Genomic DNA, 27,137 nt, shown 5'->3' on the forward strand with positions numbered 1-27,137 from the left:
TTAATTCGTTTAGTTAAATGTCCATTGAAGTCCGAGAAAGGTTTTTATGAAGAAAAAGTTAAGAAAAGTTAACAGGAATATTTTGAAATTCAGAAAAAATTTAGTTTTTACGTTTCATAATTCAAATTAAACTGGCACTAAACAGCTGTTGGCAGCTGTAGTTCGACAAACTTTCTGAAACATCTGTTTACACTTAAATTTTATCAATAATAAGTAAACAGTGCTTGATCGGTAGTGTAATGCAGATAGTAAATAAAACATTAATATATAAATTTTACTCCAGATTGCGCCAGCAACGAATTAAAATCATCTAATGCATTCAATAATGTTATAAAACTAACCTTAATGAACAAAATTATGAATTTTTTCATATAAGTTACTTTAAACTGGTGGGCTTCCTTGACATTATTATATTACATTTTAACAATGGCTTATGGAAAAACAGAGAAATGAATACTAACAAGCTTCAACGATCCATTCTTTCCCTGGCTACAGTCCAAAAAAACAAGTGTAACGGAAAACTGTAATAACGATTATTTTGGAATGTTGCATAAGCTTCACACTCCCTGTAAGGATTTCCTATAATAATATAAGTTGACGAATAAATAAAATCTGAACCTTGATTCTGTCCAAGAGCTAGTGGGATAGTTCACCAGTACATATAAATGAAAACTCAATTTCTTTATTGGACGGAGAATTTGACGGCCTCGTGGTTTGATTGGCCCAGAGCCCCTCCAGATCTGGTACTTGTTTTAAAAATCTCCTTTTGCGAACGACGCTCTAATACCCTGGAAATATCGCAACTTGCCTTTGAGTTATGTTAAGACGAGTAAACAGCATACAAAAGAGACAGTAAGAGGCTAATCAAATCCTCTACAGCAATAGTTGCACTCTGAATGTTGGTAAATTGTTACGTTGACAATTTATAATTTTGTATATGTCTCTTCCATCATGAGCCGTGTTATCTGGGTGTCTATTTTGGTAAAATGCAAAACTGTGATTTTAACTATGAAAATGTATGAGCCTATTTCAATAAGAATTGTATTATTATTGTCATTATTTAATATGATTAAACTATAAAAAAACATCCATGCCGTATTTCTTAAATGGCCACATTGTACATTTGTGACAAATCCGTTCTCAGAAAGACTTTATTGAATTAATCTTTAAAATGTAATACAGAAGCAGTCAAAAATAAACATACAATCTCCTAACAACACGTGTGCCAATCAAAACATGAGAAAATCTTAGTACGTGAGAGATTAGGCGTATTAGTAGTTTAGAGGTCGCTGTTCCGTTGCGGTTTTCCTTATAGTAATATGTAGTTGGTTTCACCGCCTTTGATTTGATTGTGAGGTTGACGTATACCTTGTGAGTGTTTGTGTTGTCTGTTTTGTTGGTGTTGTCATTTACAGTAAATTTTGAAAAGACAGGTTATGTTGCTGTGGTTTGTCTGGTGGTTTCTAAGAATAGGATATTTTTAAATAAAGCATTAAAAATTATTTATGACTCGTAGTACGATTTCAGTATGGTCCAAATAGTAGTTAAATCTTTTTCATATCATTTCAGAATCATATTACTTTTAGCATACTTTTGTTTAACAAAAGGGTTTTTTGAAAAAGAACACAACAGAGGTGATGTATGCTTTTGTCAGGTAAGAGAATATTTGATACCATGTTTTGATTAGCGTATTTCATATTATTTAAACTTATGTGTTATGCTGTACTGTATGTTTGAATTATTAAAGTTTTCACAATATTTTATTACTGAGGTTTTCATTTAAACTCTAAATTTATGTAAAGGTCCTACTTGACTTTATTCCTTAATTGCCTATATTCTTTATTTTATTTTATTCTTTTATTACCAATACTCCATTGTGCACCTTGTTTAGGATCCTTATTGAGTTTTTGATATTTATTTATAATAGCATATATTTGCTTCCTTAACCCTCTGACTGATAATAAGAAACTCCCAGAATGATACACTGGTCTTTGTGCAGCATATTTTTCAGATATTAAAAAAATGTGCTGAATGCTAAGTAATAAGTATTATATATACATCTTTGAGTTAGAAACCAGAGAAAATTGTAAAACAATTAAAATATGAACTTACTAGAGTACTGATATTTTATTTGTACAGAAATTGAAAAGTGTGTATTATAAATTTTTTGAATTCCAAGTTTCACTCTACGTAACTTTCAAATGACTTGAGATAGCAAGATACTGTAAATGTACAAAATATACACAGTTTTGTAGTGAACAGAAATATTATAACATATATATATATATATATATATAATATATATATATATATATATATATATATATATATATATATATATATATATATATATATATATATATATACACTTATTACAACCAAAATAGTTTTTTGATAAAAATGTTAAGAATGTACTAAGTTTACTTTTTGGCAGTATGCATCCATATTGGACACCGATGAATTCTTTGGACAAGAGGAATATCAGATAGTGTTGAATTATTTTCACTGCCACAATCAATTTTTATAACCCAACTCACATTGCACTGTTTTATAATTATCCAGACTACCTGACATCAAATCTGATAAAGAAATATCATCATGCAATTTATTTTGCTGATACACCACTTAATAATAACCTAGCAAAGGTAGCAACAAAGAACATCACGGCCTTGCAGCGCATCATCAGCTGCATAGTCTGTCAGCTGTATATGCCTTGCGGCATTTAGATAGATATCAGATGACAACGAGTAATTTTACGAATAGAAACTATATACAATGAATTGTTATTTATGAGTAGAGCATTCAACTGGTGCAAGTTATGTCTTAACTGTGTTATAATTTCAACGATTTTCACGTAATAATAGCGGAAAGTTGGCTGACGGCTGCGCCGTCTGTTTGTTGGTATTGATGAATGTCTGTGCCGTCGGTCATCAGTTGGAGGGTTAAGGAGACTAGGTAGGCTCATTTAAAAAAATGCTAAAACACTGTGAATGTTTGCACACTTTTCTCAAAAACTACACAAGATATCCCAATGAAAGTTTTGTGGGTTTCAACACATCTCCTACAACACTAAGCTTAATTTCGTAATACAGGTATGAACATATATCTTCTCATTACGAGATGAGCATCAATATTACTGCAAAAACATATATCCTTTTTTTATTGAATGAGTGTATACCTCACATAGTAGTTTGTACAAAATATGTATAAGTATACAGAGTGTCCTGTAAAGACAAAAGACACACTTGTGTATCTTTGGTTATAATTGATACATAAGTAAGAGCATTTTGAAGGTTATTCAAAATTATGACAACCTTCTTTAATTAAAATTAAGAGGAGATTGTTCTTTATGTGTTCTTATTCACTTTTTGCTTGTCATATAAATAAATTAAAATTATATGGATGATCCTCAGCATTATGATATCTTTGCTTATGACTATATTGTTAGAAGGCCAAGTATATTTCATGCTGAAGCTAAGAAATAAAATTCAGTGCACCGATACAGGTTTCTTTCAATGTTCATCACTTAATTTAAAGATTTTTTAGTATTATTTAGAGTTTTATGATTTGTCACCGCATGATCTCCTTTGAAGGGCAAATATGTTCATTCCATTGAAAAGATAATAAGAGTTTAGAAAATTAGGAGGGTAGACTTTAATAAGTGGCCTACACTCGTTATTTAGTTATCTAAAAAAGTTATCTTCCTTTACTTTACCCACTTTACATTATTAGGTGTTTTTGAAATTGAATATGCTTAGAAAGTAAATAGACAAACACCAAAAAACAATTGTCATGTGGAAAACTAAGAAATAAATGTTTGTTCTTAATAAGCGATTTATTTCTCCAAAATAAACAGGTATTTGTCTAACTTAAACAAAATGTTAAAAACGTATTGTTTATTTTAAAATTAACAATTCTTGAACAATTTTTAAAAGATAAGGTAGCCTAATTTAGTCCAGGGCTTTTATAAACTAAAACTGCACTTTTGAAATTTATAGTATTACTATAAAAGTAGTTTATTTGATTTTATTAACATTTTTACAAGTCAGAGTTCCTAAGTGGGAGTGAGAGGGTAGCACCTAGTGTGAACTCCCTCTCTCTATTTACACTCATATGTGGAGTTTTTCTATAAGAGAATTATATACATATAAAGTGATTTATTCTAAACAAGATGCTTTTTTTTAAAGTGACTTTGAATTTTATAATTATTTTTGCAAATTTTCATAAAACTGGACACTGGCAGTTTAAATACATTGATCTCTGATGTATGGTTTTTTTTAACAGTGCCATGTTATGAATAGTGTTTCAATGTCCAGGGAAGTGAACGTTGGCAGTGAATATATTAAATTGTTGCACAAGTATAACTGATTCCTAAATGCAGTAGGTTCAACTTCTCTGCAGTAGTACAGTACTCCCTCTATAATCAGACATAATCCAGACTAAACATGTGTCGGATTAGTAAAAATGATGGATTACTGGAGTTTAAATAAAAAATACGTTTAAATTACATATAAGAATGTAGGCCTATTGTTACTTAAAAAGCCAATTCTTACCATAAAGATGTACAATAGAGTCTTAAAATAAAAAAAAGTTAGCACATGGCGTAAATGACATTCTTTCTTTAGAAACTTATTGACCTGGAGCTCTAACTTCAGCCTTATGCACATGTGTGCGTGCGTGTGCATGTTCTTTTTTAGGTAAAACCTCCAGAAAGTCTACTTTTGTCGGCATTATATACCTGGTCTGGACCAAGTTTCAAATCACTGACAACTTTTAGAAAGCTTGGTTCCTAAACTCAATTGCTCATTCATAAAATATAGTAATAAACTGGCTGATTCCAATGTCAAATAATATTTCAAACCACAAATAAAGTCACCGTACAGAACAACCTCACTGTGTAACTATCATTTAATATGCAGTAAAAAATGAATCAACTAAACACACTACAAATACTAACCACCAATAAATTATGAACAACACAATTGAAGAGCCCCAAGCAAAAAAGATGATAGTCACATTGTGACGATTTTTCAGAACAGAGAATTTTGACTTTTACTTTCACCTCACTGCCATATATTGAAAAATGTTTAAATTAATCATTTTTGTTTGAAGGGCATTTAATTTCTTGTTGAATTTTATGAATTAAAATTCTATATTCATTAGAAAAAAATATACAGAGCTAAAAAAAGAATGAGATTACAATAAAAACACAGCAAAAAAGATGAATGCCCTTTACTCAGCCACTTAACTAATACGTAAATCTTGTTTCTTTTTAATTAGAACAATGCCCCACAGTACTTAATTTTCTTGTGGAAGTCTACCATAGAATTCCCTTGCTTTAGGTCCACAAAACTGTTTTAAATGTTAAATGTTTTAAATTTTGCAGTTCATCACTATCACTCATTATGACACCTAAAGATATAATACAACATGTAAAAGAAAAACTCTAACATAAACTGTATTCATTTAACCAACACAAGAGAGCAAAGTGAGGTTATGTTGCAGGCACAACAGTCACATGTATAAACAACATAAATATATTGCATTGTTGACTATCTTCTTTCTTGTATCAAAGGCAAGTGACTACCACCCTTTTTGTAAAGTTCTCCAAATATAAAAGTGTCTGTATCTTGTGGACTATCAGTCTTCTTGTTAAAAGCACAACACCTACAACTTCTGCTCAACATAAACTCAGTGTTACCAATGAAAACTACAAAATTGAATAAAATAAACTATCATCTTTTTTGCTTTGGACTCTTCAATTAGCAAAAAAAATAAAATAAAAATATGTCAATAACTTCCTCTATTATATGTTCACTATTCAATAACAGAAAAAAACAGTGCTGGGTCATTCCATATCAATTCAACCAAAGAAAAATCACTTTCTCACCCACCATCTCAGATTTTGATGAAACTTGGCTTGTTGTTCTACCCATGAAGATAAAGTCACCATGCCCAAATTTTAACCACTCTACCTCTTACCGTTCCCTTTTTATAGCCTTTCAAAGTTTTTGCATTTCCGCAAATTCTAACCTATGGATATCGCAAAATGAAGGACCGCTTACGTTTCGAAAATAATTTGTAACTTTTTTATTTACCATTAAAATCTCCATGAAAATTTATAGGCTTATTCTTAAAACAATGAAGATTCTAGAAAAAAATACCTTAAACCTCTAAGTTAACCTACTAGGGCTGAAAAAATATTTTGTTTGCATCTTTGTATTTTTTTTAAACGAAGACATAGTTTAGCGTTACATAATATCGTCGAAAGGGTATGTGATAATCACAAAAACTTTTTTTTCTAAATCATCCTTACTAAATGGGCTATCAAATGATGAAAAAATATTAATGGGGTTTTGACACCTTTGTTGTGTTGTATGTTATGTTAAATATAAGTTGTAACATTTCGGTTTTACAGATTTTACCATGTCCTAGAATATTTTTTTTTTTTTTTTTTTTTTACTGGAATTTGATAAATAGCAGACATTCTACTAAACCAAGATTTAACTTTTAAAACAGTACAAAATTTGATAATAACACATTTAATTGGGTTTTTTCTTGTTTTTAAAAAACGTAATATCTATTCGCACTATTTATCAGAAACACAGCACTAATTCATGCAGCAGCACACTTTGAAGAAAACTACAAAGACCTGACAAAAATGTTGGTGTATGTGAAAACCAAAATAGAGAATGTATGTTAAGGCACTGTAGCCTATGCCCACCAAAGGAAAATCTAACAAGTTTTTTTTACTTACAAAATTTGAAGATTATGACGAAGACGACTCAATTGAATTTAATCAGTGGATTTCAACCGACAGATCTCAAGTGATTACTCAAACAGCAAACATTGAAGGCTATATTTAAAACCTAACATCTAAATTGGAAAAAACTTGTTCCCCATTCCTTCATTGCTGTCGCAATCAAAGTTTTTTTCAAAACCTGTAGTGTCATTGGACTTCAGTGAAAATTTACTCGTCCACGATCCAGGATGAAGCCCAGGGATACCACTGGACATCTGATTCCTGCACTGTACACCCTATTATAGTTAACCTAAGCAGTGTTGAAAATGAAAGATTAGTGTTGTCTCTGTATAATATCCTATGACATGAAACATGATGTTTCTATGGTCTACAAAAATTCAAGAAATTGTGTCAGAGTACATTAAAGAAAATTATTCAACATGTAACAGAGATTCACTACTTCAGTGATGGCTGTGCAGACCAATATAAAAATAAATTTAATTTTATCAACTTCCTGCTTGCATGAACAAGATTTTAAGATCAAGGCACAGTGGTCGTTTTTTGCAACTAGCCATGGGAAGACAGAATGTGATGGAATTGGAGGCACCGTGAAAAGGTTGGCAAGAAAGGAAAGTCTTCAGAGACCTCTTGGTAATTAGATTCTGTCTCCATCACATTTGTATGAGTTTGTAAATCAAACATTACAAAAGTTAATTTTTGTTTTATTTCAATAGATGATATGCTTAAAACACGTTCTGACTTAGAACGCATTGAGGACGTACAAACAGTCCATGGAACCAGAAGCTTCCATAACTTTAATCCGATAGACAGTTCAGGGAACTTGGAAAGCAAGGAGGAATCAGTTCCGATGAGAAACCTGCCCTGACATTTAACTTGAGGAATAAATCAACATCATTTGTGACAGAAGAAATTTGAATCCATCATGCTACGTGGCTTGTAAATATGATCTATAGTACTTTAGAATCACATAACCTGAAGTGAATAAAGAAGAAGGTGATGTGACTGTTAAATTTATGCATCCTGCAGGGCCATCACCATCATTTCATTGGCCAAAGCTAGAGGACATTTGCCCCGTGCCGATACCTCATGTACTTGCAAATTTGTTGATCCTCCTTACATTTCGACCGGAAGAACCTATAGGTTTCCAGAAAAATGTGTCAGCTCAATTGAAGAGAAATTTTCAAAACTCCATTAAATGTTTTCCTGTAAAATTTGGAATGTAATTAAGATGTTGGAAATATTAAATAGTTTATATAGGTAAGTTAACACATTGTTTATTTTTAATTTTTGAGTTTGTTTGAAATTAAGTTCTTTGAACAAGATGATTCAGGTTTAAAATATGATGTTATGAATTGAATAATAAAATATACCTTCAGATATCCTGAATAATAATGCAAGCCTAGAGATCATTATAATCCCTGGAAATCCTTATTGCTCAGTATAATTGGGCAGAAAAAATAAATTGGAAACCTATTATTTAATGTAATGAAACACAACAAAGGTGTCAAAACCCCATTAATATTTTTTCATCATTTGATAGCCCATTTAGTAAGGATTATTTTAGAAAAAAAAGTGTTTGTGATTATCACATACCCTTTCGACGATATTTAATGTAACGCTAAACTATGTCTTTAGTTTAAAAAAAATACAAAGATGCAAACAAAAATATTTTTTTTCAGCCCTAGTAGGTTAACTTAGAGGTTTTAAGGTATTTTTTTTCTAGAATCTTCATTGTTTTAAGAATAAGCCTATAAATTTTCATGGAAGATTTAATGGTAAAATAAAAAAGTTACAAATTATTTTCGAAACGTAAGCGTCCTTCATTTTGCGATATCCATAGGTTAGAATTTGCGGAAATGCAAAACTTTGAAAAGGCTATAAAAAGGGAACGGTTAGAGGTAGAGTGTTAAAAATTTGGCATGGTGACTTATCTTCATGGGTAGAACAAACAAGCCAAGTTTTCATCAAAAATCTGAGATGGTGGGTGAGATGGCCTGGTTGAACTGACATTACCCTGCTGTTAAATACACTGTCGTTATGAGCTGGGATCACAAATTGACGGCTATGATGACACCCTGTCTTTGTCTACTCTCCGGATTAATGGGGGACCGGACTGGTGCAGGGCCAGACTATAGAGGGTCTACTGTATTTCTTGATAGTAAACCACCATTCAAAAGTGGTCTCAAATGAATGTGTACATTATGTTGCAGTTAATGGGGCAAGTAGGAGATTGTAGTTGTTCAGTTGATACCGTAGACCATTTCAACAATGTTAAAGTGTATCCAAGAATGGCCAGTCTCATAACTAAAGAGTACTTCAGATTCTACAAGGTTTGTGGTGTATTTTTATTTAGAAATTTCAGTACCTATATATGGTTGTATATGATAATATGTATTAATTTTAGAGTTATATGGTGTAATCTTTTGTATTATATCCAACCCATTTAACTTCAGTGTTTATATTGGACAATGGATTTATAGCTAAAATGACTGACGTCAGTTATGTCGGATGTCTCCATGTTTTAATGTTACTGGCATATGAGATTACCAATGAGATTAGAATGATGTCATTCTATCATTCTTTATCATTCTATTTAAATTTAAAATATAAAAATTAAGGAATTGAAAGACATTTATGGATGTAAGAAACATTTTCTCGGTTGGTCTGTACTGTTCTACATAGGCCTACCTGTTTTTAATGTTCTTTACAAGTAGAAAGAAGTCTATAAATATTTATGCTTTGTATCATTAGTTGGCCAAGAGATGGGTCTCAACTGTCATCAAATCCATCATCAAACATTGCTTTCAGCGTTCAACAACCATATCTAGTAAACTGGGAATATATGTAACATTCTTAATAAACCAACTCATCTTTTTGTCAATTATACTGTGCTTTTAATAGGTTTTAAACATCTATTAAAGTGCTTGTAAAAAGAGATGAATTAATTTGACTTGTAAAATTAGACAAAATCCAAACCCAAATAGTTAATTTAGATTTTCTATCCCTACAGTTTACTTTCAATATGATGCATTATGGTTAAAATGTCTGAAAATTGTGTTTGATGTACACAGCAATGGCAGTAAAATTCATTGTAATCCATAAAGTCTTTTTTCCCTTTGAAAATCACTCAAAAACAAGAAAACTGACATCCTGAAGGTTTGTAAATTATAAAAATAACTGAATTAATGGAGTCTACAATGTTCCTAATTTAAATTTAAAAGAAACCACTAATAAAAATTTAAGTGTTGTATCAGCAACTGTATTTTTAAGATATATACTGTTAACATTTGATAAAAACTCCAATCTAGCTTATAAAATCAAGATTTTCAGCTACTATAATTTTGATTAACAATATTGTACAGTTGCATGCTTTAGCTCGAACATCTTTTAATAGTTACAACTCTTTAATATAAATTTTCTGAGGAAAATAAAAACAGAAAAAGATTACTATTTTACAAGTAATTGAAGATGTTTGAAGCAATATTCATTGGTTTGTTGTAATCAGACCGACAGAAAAATAGCTGGAGATGGGAATATGAAATTGTTATAGTATGTAATGTATAAATACGAGGGGTATTAGAAAAATAAGGTTCCCATGATTTTTTAAAATAGATAACTCTATATTTCTACTTAGTGTTATACATCAATTTAAAACTTAAAAGTTAAGCTATTTTTCCACATAATCACCGTTTCTGTCCAAACACTTTTGTAGACGATGCTCCAACTTTTCTATCCTCATGTTGTAGAATTCTGCTGCCAATCCTTTTAGGAATCGAGTAACCTCTTCCTTGACTTCATCATCGGTACTGAAGCGTTGGCCACCCAAGTGTTCCTTTAATTTTGGGAATAAGTGATAATCACTTGGGGCTAGGTCTGTGCTGTAGGGGGAATGGGGCACAATAGTCCAGCCAAAATTTGTCAGCAGTTCTTGAGTTTGACGTGAGACATGAGGTTGTCATGGAGAAGCCTCACACCACTGGACAATCTTCCCCTCCGGTGGTTCTGGATCGCGCGTCTCAGTTTTCTTAATGTGTCGCAATATCTGTCGGAGTTTACTGTTGTTCCATGAGGCAAAAAGTCGATCAAAAGCAGGCCCTTCCTGTCCCAAATGACGGTTGTCATGACTTTCCCAGCAGACTGTGTTTGCTTCAACTTCTTCGGCTTAGACGAAGTTGAGTGACGCCATTCACAAGATTGCTGCTTGGATATGCTTTTCCCCATAAACTTCGATTAACTGACGATGAATTTCAATAGGTGAAATCTATTTTGCATTTCAAAAACGTATCACAGCACGAATTTCGCATCTGGTGGTAACAACGATAGAGAGCTCCATCTTCGAGGGCAGCTAAGCCGGTACTGTTGGACGTAGCGAGGCGCGAGTGGTATGGATAGAGAAAGGTACAGCTGATGAATAAGACAGTGTTGCCAGATTTCTCCTAACATATCACATTCTCTCACAACGGCATAGGGAACCTTATTTTTCTAATAAGGTACAGCTGATGAATAAGACAGTGTTGCCAGATTTCTCCTAACATATACGGCGGCGTAGGGAACCTTATTTTTCTAATACCCCTCGTATATATGAAAAATGACTAAATGGGATGGCTTGTTTTTAGTTATAAAAGTTTGCTATCTTTGAGTAATATTTGTATGAAAAACATGTAGTTATCTTAAATTACATTTAATTAAAAATGTAATATCAATAATGTACATATCATTAAAACATGTCTTCTTTATTCTTTATTTACAGGCAAACCATGTTTTAACAATTTAATACAATTACATATTTTGTTTGGGTCAAGATTAATAAGATGACTAATTAATAATTAATTATTCACTTAGTGAATAGTTAGTGATTGTCTTTTTCTTTCCTTTTTGTAATTTGGCTTTTGTTTCACACTATGGAATTATCACAATTGGCTGAAAACTATTATTTGTCTTCTTTTATTCTCTATGTGAGAGTAGGAACTTTATTGTCAGTTGAAAAATATTCAAATATTTAAAACATATAATCAATGTATAAAGTTGATTGGCTAAATGCTATAATTCAGCTACTCATAAGCAGTTATTTGAGAGATTTCAGGCAATGAGGTTATACTAGGGTATTCTCAGGTTGGCTAGATGTATTCTGAATGTAGAAGTCTGAAATCGTCTATGTATACTTTTGTATTTTACCTTTAGATACAATAAGTCTGTTCTTGAATATTGCAAGTCTGTGATTATAAGTAAAATACAGACTTATTTTGATGTTGTGAAACTCAAACAACATTGTAGGTTACTGTCTCTAAAAAACTGATGTCTGCAAACCTAATAGCTATATAGATATACATACAATGTATATAACATTTGTTACACTCAGTCTAAAATGCATGATTTTTAATTATGTTACTATCCAGTAAATTTTCTTATCCTATGTCATGCTGTAAGTAGTTGTTGGATAAATGAAACTGTCCTGTGTTTATAAAATTGTGTTGAATAAAAATCATGTCTATAATATTGTTGCATTTTTAGGTTAACTTGAAGAAAGATTGCCCTTTTTGGTCAGATAACAGTAGATGTGCGATGAGGTACTGCAGTGTGGAGCATTGTTTGGACGTGAGTTACTTTATTTCATCATAGTAAATCATACACATTAATATATCTCGAGAAATATTGTACCCTCTGGTGAGCCCTAGACATACCATAACTTTTTCTGTGCTAGCAAGTCTATTTTGGCTGATTTGTAAATGTATCTTTAAACTGCTATAGCAAAAGTTGTTTTTACTCGAAAGCATACTTCTTATGTATAGTTTTTACAACATAAAATATAAGAGTATGTTTGTATTGTAAAGAGTAACAAAAATTTTGTCCTATAAAGAAAAAATAACGATATTCAGTGTTCCAGATTTTATGCACACTGAAGCGATCTTCGAAACTGTTTGAGATACGGCAAAGATTAAATGGACAAACTTGTGCATAACAAGAAGACCAAAAATAATGTGGTCAAGTTGATTATTGGTTGTATCATTCACTTGGTGCACTAAAAAAACTGATTTTGGTCAAAAATTTTCAAACTGTCACAGCTTTTTTATTAGTACCCATAGTGTTTTTTTTTACATTAAATATGCATGACATTTCTTACAGTTTTCAAATATTATAATTAAAAAATTTTCAAGACCAGCAAGCAGGAGGTGTTGGGTACGAGTCAATTGGTTTAAATACGACAATTTGCCGAAAATGCCAACGTCCGATATGTCGGACGTCTGTTTTTTTTTTATCGTTACTGGCTACTGTTATGTTCAAATGCCAAAATATTCAGTATTTTGGTTGTTTAGGAGCAAAGGATAATGAAAGAAGCCATTTGAAGAACTTTGGATTTCTATTTTTCGTCGTCTTTGACTAGAATTGACGAACTACCTAGACAGCTGTCAAAACCAGTTGATCGGGTTATGTTACTGAAATCTTCGTTCATTGTTGTTGTTTACAATGTTATCGAAAGTGTTTTGAAGTGTTACTTTTGTTGATCAAGGATAAAATGAGTAAAAGAGTTACATCTAACTCTCCTGTGAGTGAGGGAACAATAATTAAGTGCAAGACGAACTGAGTGACGATTTCCTTCAGAATTTGTCAGATTCAGATGCCGAGAACGAATCTGATATTATTGTTAGGGCTATTGATGACAATCAAAGTGATGTGGATGACACTGATGACGATCCTGACTGTATTTTACCATCAGATAATGAGGAGTTATTAGATAGTGAGGGGGATGTGGCACAGATAAGTTTACCTTCAGTTTCCACTGGTAGGCCTAGAGGAGGCCTACCAGTTTTGGGAAAATCCTCATAGTGCAGCTATGTTTCAAGGTAGCACCTTCAAATTTGGTATATGTTCTAAGCAATTGCTCTAGTTTATAATGATATCATGCTCATAATTTTAGTATAATTTTAAAAATAAATTATCAGATGCCAAACACAATTTTTATTTTTTTATTTATTTTTTATTTACATCATTTTTAAAATTAAATATTGTGTTTGTTTCAAATTAAAATGTCTTTTTATTATTTAAAAAACAGCATTTAAATACGAGTAAATAAAATAAAAATTCATGCAAATCTAATGAAAAATAAAAAAGATACAGCATTTTTTGTAAATGAATGCACAACAGCGATTTTCCTCCTTGGCAATTTTGACTGGTACAATAAAAAAATGGCCGGCAGTAAAAGGGTTAAAAGAAAATAGATTTTTTCCAATTTCAAAAATACCATATATTATGTTATACTTTCCTCGTAGTTGTCATCAAATAATTCACAATAACCCGTTTTTGTATGGTTGTGTGAAGGGAATTTATATCTACTATTCGGATAGTTAGTAGACCTAACTGATATAAATTCACTGCACACTGTGTTGGAATCAGCTGTTTAGTAAAACATAAAAATTATCAGTCTAAAAATAACCGTTATTGGTATTCTTTTAAATAATTAGCAAAATAGCATGTTAGTTTCAAATTTTATCTTAATTTATACTTTATTATTTATAAAAATGAAAATAATTAAACAACCTAATTAAATCTGAATGCAAGTTTATTCTAACTAAAACAGAATTAATAATTAACTCAAATGTTTTATATAATAGGAATGTAAACTTAGGCAAAAGTAGCAGTTTTTGAAGTAGCTTTTAATTTACAACATGTGCTCAATAACGCATTTGCATCAGTCACATCCTACAACAATTTCAACACTGTGGTTACTCTACGCATATGAACTCTGTTGGTGATTTATTTCCAAATAAAAAAATCTAATAATGTCAAGTCTTGCAACAGCAGATTGTTATTTTAGTTAGAGTTAAATAAGCTGTGTTTAAATTTAATTAGGTTGTTTAATTATTTTATAGGTGCGGCAAAATAACCTCCCTATTTTTAAATGCTAATAAAAACCACAGTTTTTTCAAAAAAAAAAATTTATTCATTTTAACTTATTCTATGACATGGGAAGTTTTTTCTACTTTCTTTTAAAAAGAATATCAGATAAGTGGTGGCCGTGGTTATCAATACACTGTTGCAAGCGAATTCTGAAACTGTCGTGGACTCTCTCGAGCATGGCTTGAGGTATGCGCAGAACTTCCTCCCTTGGTATAGCTTGGTTCAGATCTTGCAGGTTTCTAGGGCGATGTTTGAACACCTCGGCCTTTAAGTAACCCCATAGAAAAAAGTCACATGGGGTTAAATCGGGTGATCGCGCTGGCCACACAATGTCCCCTCCCCAAGAAATCAATTAGCCAGGAAACATTTGCCTCAAAATGTTCATTGCTATTCGGGCAGTATGTGCTGTGGCACCGTCCTGCCGGAACCACACATTCTCGAAAGCCCTCTGTTGTAGGGCAGGTTCAAAAAGTTCTGCTTGCATGTTGGCATACCTGTTTGAGTTCACAGTAACAACATTGCCATCCTCTTCAAAAAAATGAGGGCCAATGATTCCACATCGTGATAACGCGCACCAAACTGTACACTATGAAGAGGCCTCTCATGGATTTCCTTCGGGTTGTTTTCACTGCAATAGCGAAAATTCTGTTTATTCACACTTCCAGACAGATGGAAATGCGCTTCGTCACTGAAAAAAACAACAGCGTCTGGTGGGAGACTTTCCAAGATTATTTGACACGCTTCCATACGACTCTGCCAATCACGTTGAGACAGCTCTTGGACAACAACCATCTTGTAAGGATGGAAATGAAGATCCATGTGTAGGATTCGACGAACACTACGGTCGGACATTCGAAGGGCGGCTGCATGTTTGCGAGCTGATCGTTGAGGAGACTGCAAAACTGATTGCCTAACCGCATTAATGTTTTCTGGTGTACGAGCACTACGAGGTCTTCCACCTCGTTTTTTCACAACAGAACCAGTTTCTCTGAAGTTTTTCACCCACAGCACAATAGACTTGCGGTCCGGTACGGAATCACGAGGAGGAATTTGAAACCGCGTTCGGAATTCGCGTTGTGCCATGATAACTGATTTTTTGCTACGAATCAATGCTTCGACCGCAAAAGCTCTCTGTGTACTCGTCCACACCATGATGGCGACTGACGACTGGTGCCTACGGGCAGAGCATCAATTAAACTTTCCCCTCTCCTGCGTCGATTGCGGCTATCCCCACCATTCTGAGTGCCTCCCTCTACTCACAATAAAGCAATGAAAATAGGGAGGTTATTTTGCCGCACCCTGTACAATGACCACATTAATTTGTTGGTCTTGGTATTATATACAATTTTGTCCATTTAATCTTTGCTGTATCTCTTAATAGTTTCCAAGATGCCTTCAGTGTGCATAAAATTTGGAACACATTATATAGTTTTTTTTAAACAATTTTTTGTACATTGCAGTTTTTGGGTTCCTTACTTTATACCAAACAGTTTTAACATAATCATAACATAAATCAAGATATTCAAATAATGGCACATGTTTATGTAAGTAAGAAATTATAAAACATTCTGTACAAATATTTTTTGTAAATGCTGTACTAAAATTTGTTAAAAATAACTACAAATGACAAAACATACAAGACTTAATTGGCCAACATAACATATTTATTTATATTATCACAATTCATTTAAGTTATATAATCCTATTAATATTACAAATGCAAAAGTTTGTGAATATGTTCGGATGTTGATATCAGAGGGTTGTCACTTTTGCTAAGTTACTTTTTGGTTACCATTTTTGCTATAATTACTACAAGTAAATTTTTGGGGTCAAAATGAAAGGTAAGAGAGGGTTTTTTGGAAGTTAGTCCCGATTATGTTGGATCACATCACATCACAATTCTTTATTGCAATTCTTTATGGATTACTCTGTATAGTCAAGTATTTATATCTAATTTTGTTGTTTAATTGTCCTCATATTGTTCCCTAATCTCTGTGTTAAGTAGTTTCTAATATATTTTTTTATAATATCTCGGGTAACAGACATTTCCTTCAAAATTTCATTATGAGTTGTCTTGTAAAGCAGACTGTGGTCAAACTGCAACAAAATACGTTAAGTACTGTAGTAAGTATTTTGCACTTTGCGTATGATGTACATTATGTAACTTATCTCAGTCATTTTCTTAGCAAATGTATGTCCTAATGAATTTTGTATAATAAGCACCTACCCATTAGTAAACTTAGGGCTCTCTCTTTAGTTGCTCAGTTTGTGACTTACAATTTTATATCTCTTATTATTGCAAAATTAGATAAATACAGAACATTCAATAAAATAACTAAACTTTAATTAGCTTTGTTCTGATTAACACAGAAATAACCAGCATAACAAAATAGGTACTACAAACAGTCATGTATATAGTCTGTTACATAAAAACCTTAATATTCAATATCATATGTGATTCTGATAGACACAGAAATGTGAAGTGACTCGGATTTTAAATTTTGTAAGCTTTATTAGGCTTATATTATTATTAGTTTATTTACTAATATCATGCAGAAGCAAAAAGCATTTCAAGATTATACCTTAGATATCTTTACACCTAACGATTCATAAGAATATATAAACACAGAGTGCTTTGTTGAAAAACTCTGGACACTAGTTTATACAATTAATTATATGACTACTTGTTATATAACAAGAGTTGTCATATCATGTTAATGCTGTTGTGCATAATTATTTTCTTAATGATAACAAACCAAGCTTTGTTAAACTATTGGTTTGTTAACTAATAAAGAAACATTATTGGTTAAGTATAGTAAAAACCATTTGTAATTCTGCTCGCAGCTGAAGACAAAACACACTTAAACTGTTGTTTTTTTAAAATGTTACACTTCTAATATTAAGAGCCAACTGTACTGGCAGTCGTCTTGTTTTGAACCCAATAAGAATAATTTTAAACCTCAAACACTTTTTATTTTTTTTAATGAATCGTTAAATATGTTGTTAAGCGCTAATCTCGAGGAAGGTTGGACCAATTTGGCTAATTCTTTTTTTAAAATATTCATTGAAGTCAAGGAAGGTTTAAAAGAAGAAAAAGATTGGAATATTTTCCTGGAAAACTTTAGAATTTGGAAAAATAATTATAATATTTATGTTTCATAATAAAAATTTAACTGACATTAAACAGCTTTTGACACTTTTAAACCTTCTTTAATGTTTCAGCTGAAGTTCTTCAAAAAGGCTGAAACATTTGTTAACATGTTGTTATAAAATTATAAGTACACATTGGCGCTTGATCACTATGCATTGTTATGCTGTACAGTGGAATGCAGATAACAGAGATAGAGTGACCCTATAACTTTTATTACAGGTTGCACCGATGAAAAATCAAAAAGTCTAATGTATTGGAAATACTTTGTTTGAAGTTTTTTTTTTTTTAGAAATACTATTAAAACTCTTATAAGGCCCATCTTTCTGAATAAAGTTATTGAATTGTTGTATATAAGGAAATAAAAACTGGTAGCTACCTTCTCATTGTGATTTAGCATTTTTACAGTGGCTTAAAGAAAAAACAGAAGACCAACATGCCTCTTTGACCCATTCTTTCCCAGAACTGTAGATCCGAGAAACAGAAAGTTATAACACAAAAACTATTATACATGATTATTTTGCATGAACTTGGTAAGGATTCCTCCCTTATATTGGAAGTAGATGTATTTCGGCCATAGTAGACTTCCTAGTCCTAAGTGGGTATGTACGAGGGCTATCCAGAAAGAAAGGAAGGTTTAGGAATTGTAAGAAAAAACCAAGTACAAAAAAAAATTTATTATATACATGTTTAACCCTTTAACGAGTATAGGTGTTTGTTACAAAATAGTATTGACGTTCCAGAACGTCATATTAAAAATCATGTGAAAATAGTAAGGACGTTCTAGAACGTCAATAAATTATGACTTATATTACAAGTACTAGCGCTTATGTTTTTCCTCTATGGAAGAAATCCGCCCACTGTTCCTAACCTTATATAACTGAGCGCAGTTTCCCGTGTAAATACTGTCAGCTGCTTTCAACTACAGAGCGGCTGTAAAGGTTTTTTGCGCACACGGATTCCCGTGATTTCTACTGTCAACAGCAATTGGCGCTAACAACTTCTACAGTTGCATTCTGTTGCTACGCTGTAAACATTCACTTTGTGCAGTTTCTTCTACAATGATGAAATAGTGTAGTTTATTGTTCTCAAGTCAGTTTCCTTTTGTGTTGTGAAATGGATCCAGAACGTAACTTACGTAGTGACGACATAAGAAGGGGCTGTACGAGTGGAGTGAATGAGATCAGATCTCAGACAATAACAATGACGTTTTAGGCTCTGACGATGAGAATGTGTTTGGTGATAGTGGAGATGAACAAGATAAAACCGCAGAAGATATCCTCGCTGCTTCTTACTTCGACAATGAACTTGACGTGGAGATCCAAGAACCTGCATTACCAGTAAGTGATTCTGATATTTGTCCAATTTGCAAATGGAAACATGTTGACTGTTTTGAACCAAAAGACTTTATATTTGATGATTCTAATTCTGGCCTACAAGTTGACTTTGAGGATAATATTGAAAAGGAAATAGATTTCTTTCATAAACTGTTCGATTACGATTTAGTTTCGCACATTGCTTCTGAGACTAATAAGTATGCCCAGCAGCAAATGAAAAATGAGGCAGGAATAAAAGAATTCTCCAAACTCAGACGCTGGACAGAAACAAACCCTGATGAGATGTATTGTTTTTTTGCGATTTTGCTTCTAATGCCCCATTGCAAGAAAAATTCACTAAAACTCTACTGGAGTACAGATCCACTCCTCAACACTCCCATATTCCCTCAGGTGTTCAGTCAGGATAGATTTCTATTGTTGCTTCGAGTATTACATCTTGACGACAATTCACTAGAGGCGGGGGGAGATAAATTATACAAAATCAGAACGGTTATCGAAACCCTACGGAGAAAATATTTTGTAGCCTCCTCCCCTAATAAGAACCTGGTCATCGATGAAAGCCTCATGCTATGGAAGGGTCGCCTGGGTTTCAAACAGTACATTCCGTCTAAATGCAAGCGGTTCGGAATAAAACTTTATGTATTGTGTGACAGCAGTTCAGGCATCGTCCTTGACTTTATTGTTTATACTGGCAAGACCACTGACTTGTTGAATGAAAACGAAGACGTCGGAGTGTCAGCAAAGGTTATCAGAACACTAATGCAACCCTACTTAGGACATAACCATGTGTTGTACGTTGATAACTGGTACAGCAGTCCCGGCTTGTTCAACTGGCTTCTTGAAAATGAAACAGCAGCTTGTGGAACTGTAAGACAAAACTGGAAAGGCCTCCCTTGCTTACCCAAAAAAATGAATAAGGGAGATTGTGAAATTAGGAGCCAAAAACACATGCTTTGTGTAAAATGGTGTGACCGCCGTAATGTAACAATGCTAACAACAATCCACAAGCATGAAATGATTCCTGTGACTAAGCTTGGAAAGACTGTAAACAAACCAAGCTCTGTCATAGAATATAATAAGGATATGGGAGCAGTCGACCGCTCTGACATGATGATATCTTTCAATGACAGTGCAAGGAAATCAAAGAAGTGGTACCGTAAATTATTTTTCCACTTGATTGATATTGTTGTTTTGAATACATACAACATGTTTGTAATCAACAAAACAAGAAAAGTGGGTTTTGTGACTTTAGACTAAACCTCATCCGACAAATATTGGAAACACATCACACTCCAAGAGAAGGAAGGCTGGTAGCCGCGGCGCCGAGGGTCGTGCCGCCGCCAGCCGCTACCAGAGACCAACATCCGCTCCGCCTGACCGGCAGACACTTCCCCCGCCCACTGCTGACGCCAGAAGGTCAGACACGGAAGACACAAAAGAGATGCCACGTCTGTTCTCATTCCTCAAGCAGAGAAAAGAAGACGAAGGATACGACGTTTGAATGTAAAAAGTGTGGTGTGCCACTGTGTATACATCCATGTTTCAAGCACTTTCACACAAAAAACAAATTTTAGCCTTTGTGTTTTCTCATCAAAAGTAAATGTTAGCTTTTTATAGTAATAATATCTGATTTTCATAAAATAAAACAAAATTTGTCTTACTATTTTGGGAGTGTATTATGTTTCACATCCTTACTCCTATGAACAAATGATGTAGTGACGTTCCAGAACGTCATTACTCCTTAAAGGGCTAAGGAAACTAGATAATTACTTAGATAATAGTAACCTAGTATCATAATAGTACTTAGGTAATAGTGTTAGATAATACACTTAATTGGAACATTCATGTACAAAAAATATGTAACAAAATAAGTTTAGGAATTTTTGCACTAAGAAGGCTAGTACCTTTTTGTAATAAACAAACCTTGAAATCAGTGTGCTATGCCATGGTTCATTCACATATCGCATACAGGATTGAAGTGTATGGGGGAACAAGTGCTGTAAACCTGAATAAAATTTTATGTCTACAAAAGGAGGCAATTAGGGTGATTCTAAAACTCAAAACAGATGAGTCATGTAAGTTATATTTTAAAGAGCTCGAGTTTATGACTGTATTCTATATAGAACAGTATTATATGTAAAAAATAATGAGACTAAATTACCACGACAACTACATGTTCATGATTATAATACTAGAAACAAAAATAACTTTGTAATAAAACAACATATTAAAGAAAAATTTAAGCAAAGCCCAACTTATGTGGGAATTTAAGTTTATGGGGAACCTGCCAGGTAGCATCAGGAATGAAAACAACAGTGTTAGATTAAAAAATAAATTAAAACAGTTTTTTAATTGATTTATCATGTTATAACTTTGAAGAGTTTTACTCCCAGAGCCATGTATTTTGATTTTGATTTTTGAAGTCTAGTGGAATTAATTATAATTTGGTAATAAAAACGATTTAAATAATTTTAAACGTATTTTCAACTATGTTAAGATTTTGAAAATAATTTACACTAAAAGGATTGTATATATGTGCAACTAATATAATATCACCTTGAATTTATTTATTAAGAATGACGCATTCATGTACATTTTATGTATGTCTTGAATAAAGATATTATTGATTGATTGATTGAACTAAAATATTACTTTTCTACATAATCACCATACAATTTAGGTACTTATAATAGTGGTGGATAAGCTTTGCAATTCCTGTCATAGAATTCTGCCACCTGTGATCTCAGCCACTCAGTGACGTGTACCTCCTCATCGTTGTCAAAATCACTAAGTTGTTTGCTGGGTCTTCATTTTCGGGAACAAGTCAAGATCACTTGGAGCAAAATAAGGACTAGGGGGGATGAGGAAAAGTTCCCAGTTGAAAGAGTTCAAGAGTTCTTGTGTATGATTTGCCATGTGAGGTCGGACACTCATGAAAAAGCAAAATCTTTAATGAAAATTTTCCTCAGCACTTGTTTTGTACAGCTATCCTAAGATTTTACAATGCTTGGCAGAACTACTCAGAGTTTATTGTTGTACCACGCTGTAAAAAATCAATAAGATCCTCTGTGTTTGTGAAACAGTGATATTCATGAATCATTTGGTCTACTTTGGCCACCAATTCATCAGTCGCAATGCTCGGACGTCCACTCTTTGTTTGTTCTGCCATTTTTAATCTGAAACTTCCTGACAGAACTTCCAGTCATTATATTGTTCCTCATAAATTTCTGTTGCTTTTAAGTTTTTAGTAGAAAGATTATTTGTTTTATTCAGCTTTATTTTACTAACTCTTCTGTCTTTACAGGATGCTCCTCCTGTGATTAAAAGTTACTCATCAAGAAAACATGGAGAAGATATGAGTGTAAAGGTAATATACTTGTACTCATGTTATGTAATAGTTTTTATACTTTAAAAAATGTTAGAATGCACTGCCAGATATGCCAAATGTATGTCTATGCTAAGTTTCTTAATTTTATATGACAATCTTTCCCAGACAGAGTTTTACTTCATTTTATTTCATTTATTCATTTCTAAACAATACATAAATACATTTGACTTACATAAATTGTAAAAAGAAAATTGGAATAATTCCCGCAGAGAGTACATGTCTGTGTGCAGGATTAGAGTTCTTAAGTCAGTCCAGCAGCGGTAATAAACTTAATTCTTTGAACATTGTTAGCATACATTAACAATAAATAAACAAACTACTTAGTGTTATATAAATATAAACTAAAAATTGTATACATCTTACATAAAATATATATGTAGATATGTACAAAATTTAAATTAATTTTTGCAGTATCTACTGTTCTATGTGCCATTCACTACATGATGTAAAATTATTACTACTAACTGAAAATTTGGTTTCCGTGCATTAAAATGTAATCTTTGAAAATTCATTAATCGTGTATAACTGTAAACATTCCACGCATTATAAATGGAATTATAAAAAAATCATATGTAACTTGTTAAAATATTAAAAGTAAGCTTTTAAGAAGTGATGGGTTAATTCCTTAATAATTTGATTCTGATTCAATTGTGGTCTTGATTCTTGATTTTGATTCCTTTTTTATTTGTTACTGAGAAAATAAGAATAGGGTCCAATTATAAAAAAAAGAATCATCGTTTTTATTAGGGATAACCAGTAACAAAGAAATTCTATTCTGATATTGATACAAAAATGTAGTCTCGATTCTGAATTTAATACCAATCTCTTATAAATAATAACTAAATATTATGAAATATATAAATTATAAATAAATAGTAATTAAAATATTTAGATAGGATAGGCAGAGCATGCTTACCATTACTAGATTGAAAGAATATTCCTCTTTTTCGTCATGAAGACATTTATTAAAAAAGAACACACTCTATGAAGAAGAAGAGGAATATCCTTCGTCTGGTAAAGTTAGCTCATTCCTCCATATTGTATCTAAATTGTCTTTTTAAAACCTGAGTTTTTACTCATAAAGAGCTCTCTTCTATATATATATATATATATATATATATATATATATATATAAATGAATGTTTGTGTGTTTGTCCTTTATAGATTCAGAAACTATTTGACCGATAATTATGAAAATTTGTATGTATATGTATTTTTCCACGTAGAAGGTTTATATGCTGTGCCCATTGATGTAACTCACCACCAGGAGGCGCTGCAAAATATATAAGTTATCAAAGCGCCTGCACATTGTAAACTACAATTACGAGATAGTTGTGTATAATAACCACACACTATGTGAAGGCGCTAAGTTTTTATGGATATTTGTCTTTCGAATGAATTTCTGTTTGGCCTTATAGCTTGAATGTTAGACCACTTTATTATTAAGTATATGAACGTGTACAATGGCTATAAACATACACTTTCGGCAGATTTTCTTGATAGTGTCAACAAGGTAAACTCTACATCGGCGTTGACAATATAATTCACTTGAAACAGTGCTCATACACGAGCAAAGCTTACAAAAAGCGTGCGAAGCCGCGGGGAACAGCTAGTTTCTTATAAATAGTAAATAAGAATATAATATGCTAAATGTTTATGTTTTGTGACCAATAAAGCAAATCTGGTCAGTAAAAGCAGCTGGCAAAAACTTTAAAACCTCCTTTAGCCATGATTAACATTTTAACCCTCCAGCTGGTATGAAACGAATTTTCGTCGCCAAAGGCCTGTCCGATTTGGCAACGACGAATATTTGTCGCCAAAGTAGACATGTACAGTTATTGAAATTTTAGGCAATTAAGGTCCTATAAATGATTTTTATTTGATATATTCTGGAACAGCATTAACTATAGTACCGATTTACTATTCTTACTTCGATTATTGTCTTCTTTGTTTACTGTAAAACATCATTCCCTAAGGACAGCTGACGTGAACGTAGTTGTGAAATGTAAACAAGTGCCGGGTTTTGTGTTTGAGGTTACGAATCCAATAGTATTTGTGGAAATTGTATTTTATAGTGTTTTAGTGTTGCTATTATTGTTTTTTTAGCTTTCTTAGGTTTTAGTTTTAGTATGGGTGAAAACTTTAGAGACCGATAAATCTAGTGACGCTGAGTGAAAAATGAAACTTTGTATATATTGTACATATGTAAATAAGGTAAGATTAAAATTTATTATTTTATTTTATTTTTGATTTATCTGCCATACTTATATAAGTAAAATTGCAGTCATGAGATTATGTTTATCCACGAAAAATAATTTTTATTTAGAAATCTACGCATTTTTGAAAATAAGTAAATACACGTGCTTTTTCATACAAAGCCCTGTAACACATACGTTTTAAGGTAAAAGTTACAATAATTATATATTTTTGGAATTAGGACAAAATTTTGAATAAGTTATACGTTTACAGTTTTGATGTAAAGCTTATTGCTAAGCAGTTACACAACGGAATATTTACAAAAATAATGCCCAAAAAGTTTTTTTTCTTACATTTTGTAAAAAAAAAACAAAAATATGTTTCATGGAAACAATAAGATATTGTTATAATAATGCTCTCCATATAGTTGTGAATACATTGTCATATAATAGTTTATATTTGGACTAACAGTTATGAAATGTGATACATTATAAGAAACGTCTGCGAGGCTGTTAAAATAGAGCCGCCAGTATAGAGTGACACCATTACCAGTTCTAGGGTTAAAGTATAAACATATGTACATCTGTCTACTGCTGAGAAGAGGGTGTTCATTTATAAACACAACCAACGTACAGAAACTACAAACTAAATATTATTTAAAATACTTCGAAAATTTTTAAATTTTGTTCTTTATGTATGTATGTTATACACAAAATAGGACAAATACATTAGCAATTAATTGGAAATGATTTACATTGTGCATGAAAATAAATATAAAATACATGAACTGTAATGAAATTATTTAACAAAATCTATTGTACTTATTTTATATGTTTATGTTTTTCCTTGCGGAAATTACAATAATATCATGTTTTAACGATCAGTAATCTGTGTACGGCCTATTAGTTGTCATCTGCTTATATGAAGATTTGGTGGATTTGAGATTCAGCTTCGATACATCAACAGTTGCGATATTGTGAAATATGACTTTCCAAATTTTAAGCATTTCTTTTGATTTTATTTATTATTTTATAATAAAATACTTTGAAAATGATGCAACCAAAATCAGTGAAAAACCTTGACATCGAGTATTGGAAACAACCCATACATAATTTTAAGAAAATTTATTGTTCCTACTTTTGACTGAACATTAGTTGAACAATGATATAATGATAATAATATTTTTACAAGTCTTAAGGCAAATATAAAAATAGATGAGGAAAGTTAACACTATACTGTAAGAAGTAACTCCTTAGTATTATGTTCATATTTTTTACATACTTAAGTGACTAATACTTTAAAAAGTATGTTTGTTTTTAGTACATTTACTAATTCTAAATGCCTTATCTGATATATAAATTTGTATGACACAGTTCACATTATATGATTAATAATGTTTTATTTTCAGTATCTTGAACAATATATTCCAGGAGAATGTGATACTGATTTAGATCCCGAGTTGGGTTACCTGAATACTACTATAAGGTAAAAACATTAAATAGTAATTTAGCTCATACTGTCTATTTACTAACCGTTAGTCACTTACAGCAAGGATGATTATTGTCTGGGATTGCAAAAGTTTGTGATATATATACTGGGTGGCCCAATAGCCAGTTGTCAAAATGTCTCCATTAACATTTAAACTTTCTATCAACTGTTTCTTAAGTATAAAACAACAAATAACATAATCTGAACTAGTCTAGTTCTCAATTACACACTTTGTACAAAAAACAAAATGCAGGGACAACTGGTGACAACTAACTAGTGGGCTTTTGTCAGTGTGTGGTGTAAGCTAAAAGACTGCTTGTTTGGCAAAGATCCAACAGATTTTATTTTTTGGTGTTGTAGAAGATATTACAAAGGAAGTAATCCTGCAATAAAAAAATTACACCCCAATCGTTTAAAAAAAATAAAAAATTGTCTAAAACAAATTTATATTATTTTTAGAAAAAAAAATTTTGTCTAGCAACCAGTCTAGCTTTCAGAAAAATAAATCTACTATCACTACATCAGTGGATTACTTTGAATCAATCATTAATGCAATTCATAAAGGAGAAACGGTTGTAGAGATATTTAGGAATCTATCAAAAACATTTGAACGTGTTGATCACCAAATCATACTGCCAATATTAAATGGAATTGAGATCAAAGGTAATACTTTGACATTGTTGAAATCATACCTCACGGGCGGACAGCAGTTATGTAGATCTCACATATGTCCAATAATAAATTAAAATATAAGCCATACTTCACAAAACATAAAAAGGTATCAGAAAACTTTAATCTTAGACCTCTTCTATTCATAATATATTTCAAAGATACTAAATTAATACATAGTTTAACAAATTAGAGTCTGTGTTTCTTATATTTTCCTATGTCATGGACTATTTTTATCAATAACCACACTAA

General features: G+C 32.0%; 1 protein-coding gene across 1 annotated transcript in view; it reads left to right on the forward strand.

Annotated features, from left to right (window-relative positions):
• The first annotated feature begins 1,330 nt into the window (after positions 1-1,330).
• LOC124360397 (ero1-like protein) overlaps positions 1,331-27,137 on the forward strand; it is a 50,809-nt gene continuing 25,002 nt past the window's right edge. The window contains exons 1-5 of the mRNA XM_046814000.1: positions 1,331-1,654; positions 8,974-9,093; positions 12,275-12,358; positions 22,449-22,511; positions 26,137-26,213. Coding sequence (XP_046669956.1) covers positions 1,529-1,654; positions 8,974-9,093; positions 12,275-12,358; positions 22,449-22,511; positions 26,137-26,213 — 470 coding nt within the window. The 5' untranslated portion in view covers positions 1,331-1,528. The remainder of the gene's footprint in view (positions 1,655-8,973; positions 9,094-12,274; positions 12,359-22,448; positions 22,512-26,136; positions 26,214-27,137) is intronic.

This window comes from Homalodisca vitripennis, chromosome 4, assembly GCF_021130785.1.
Source record: "Homalodisca vitripennis isolate AUS2020 chromosome 4, UT_GWSS_2.1, whole genome shotgun sequence".
Taxonomy (NCBI): domain Eukaryota; kingdom Metazoa; phylum Arthropoda; class Insecta; order Hemiptera; family Cicadellidae; genus Homalodisca; species Homalodisca vitripennis.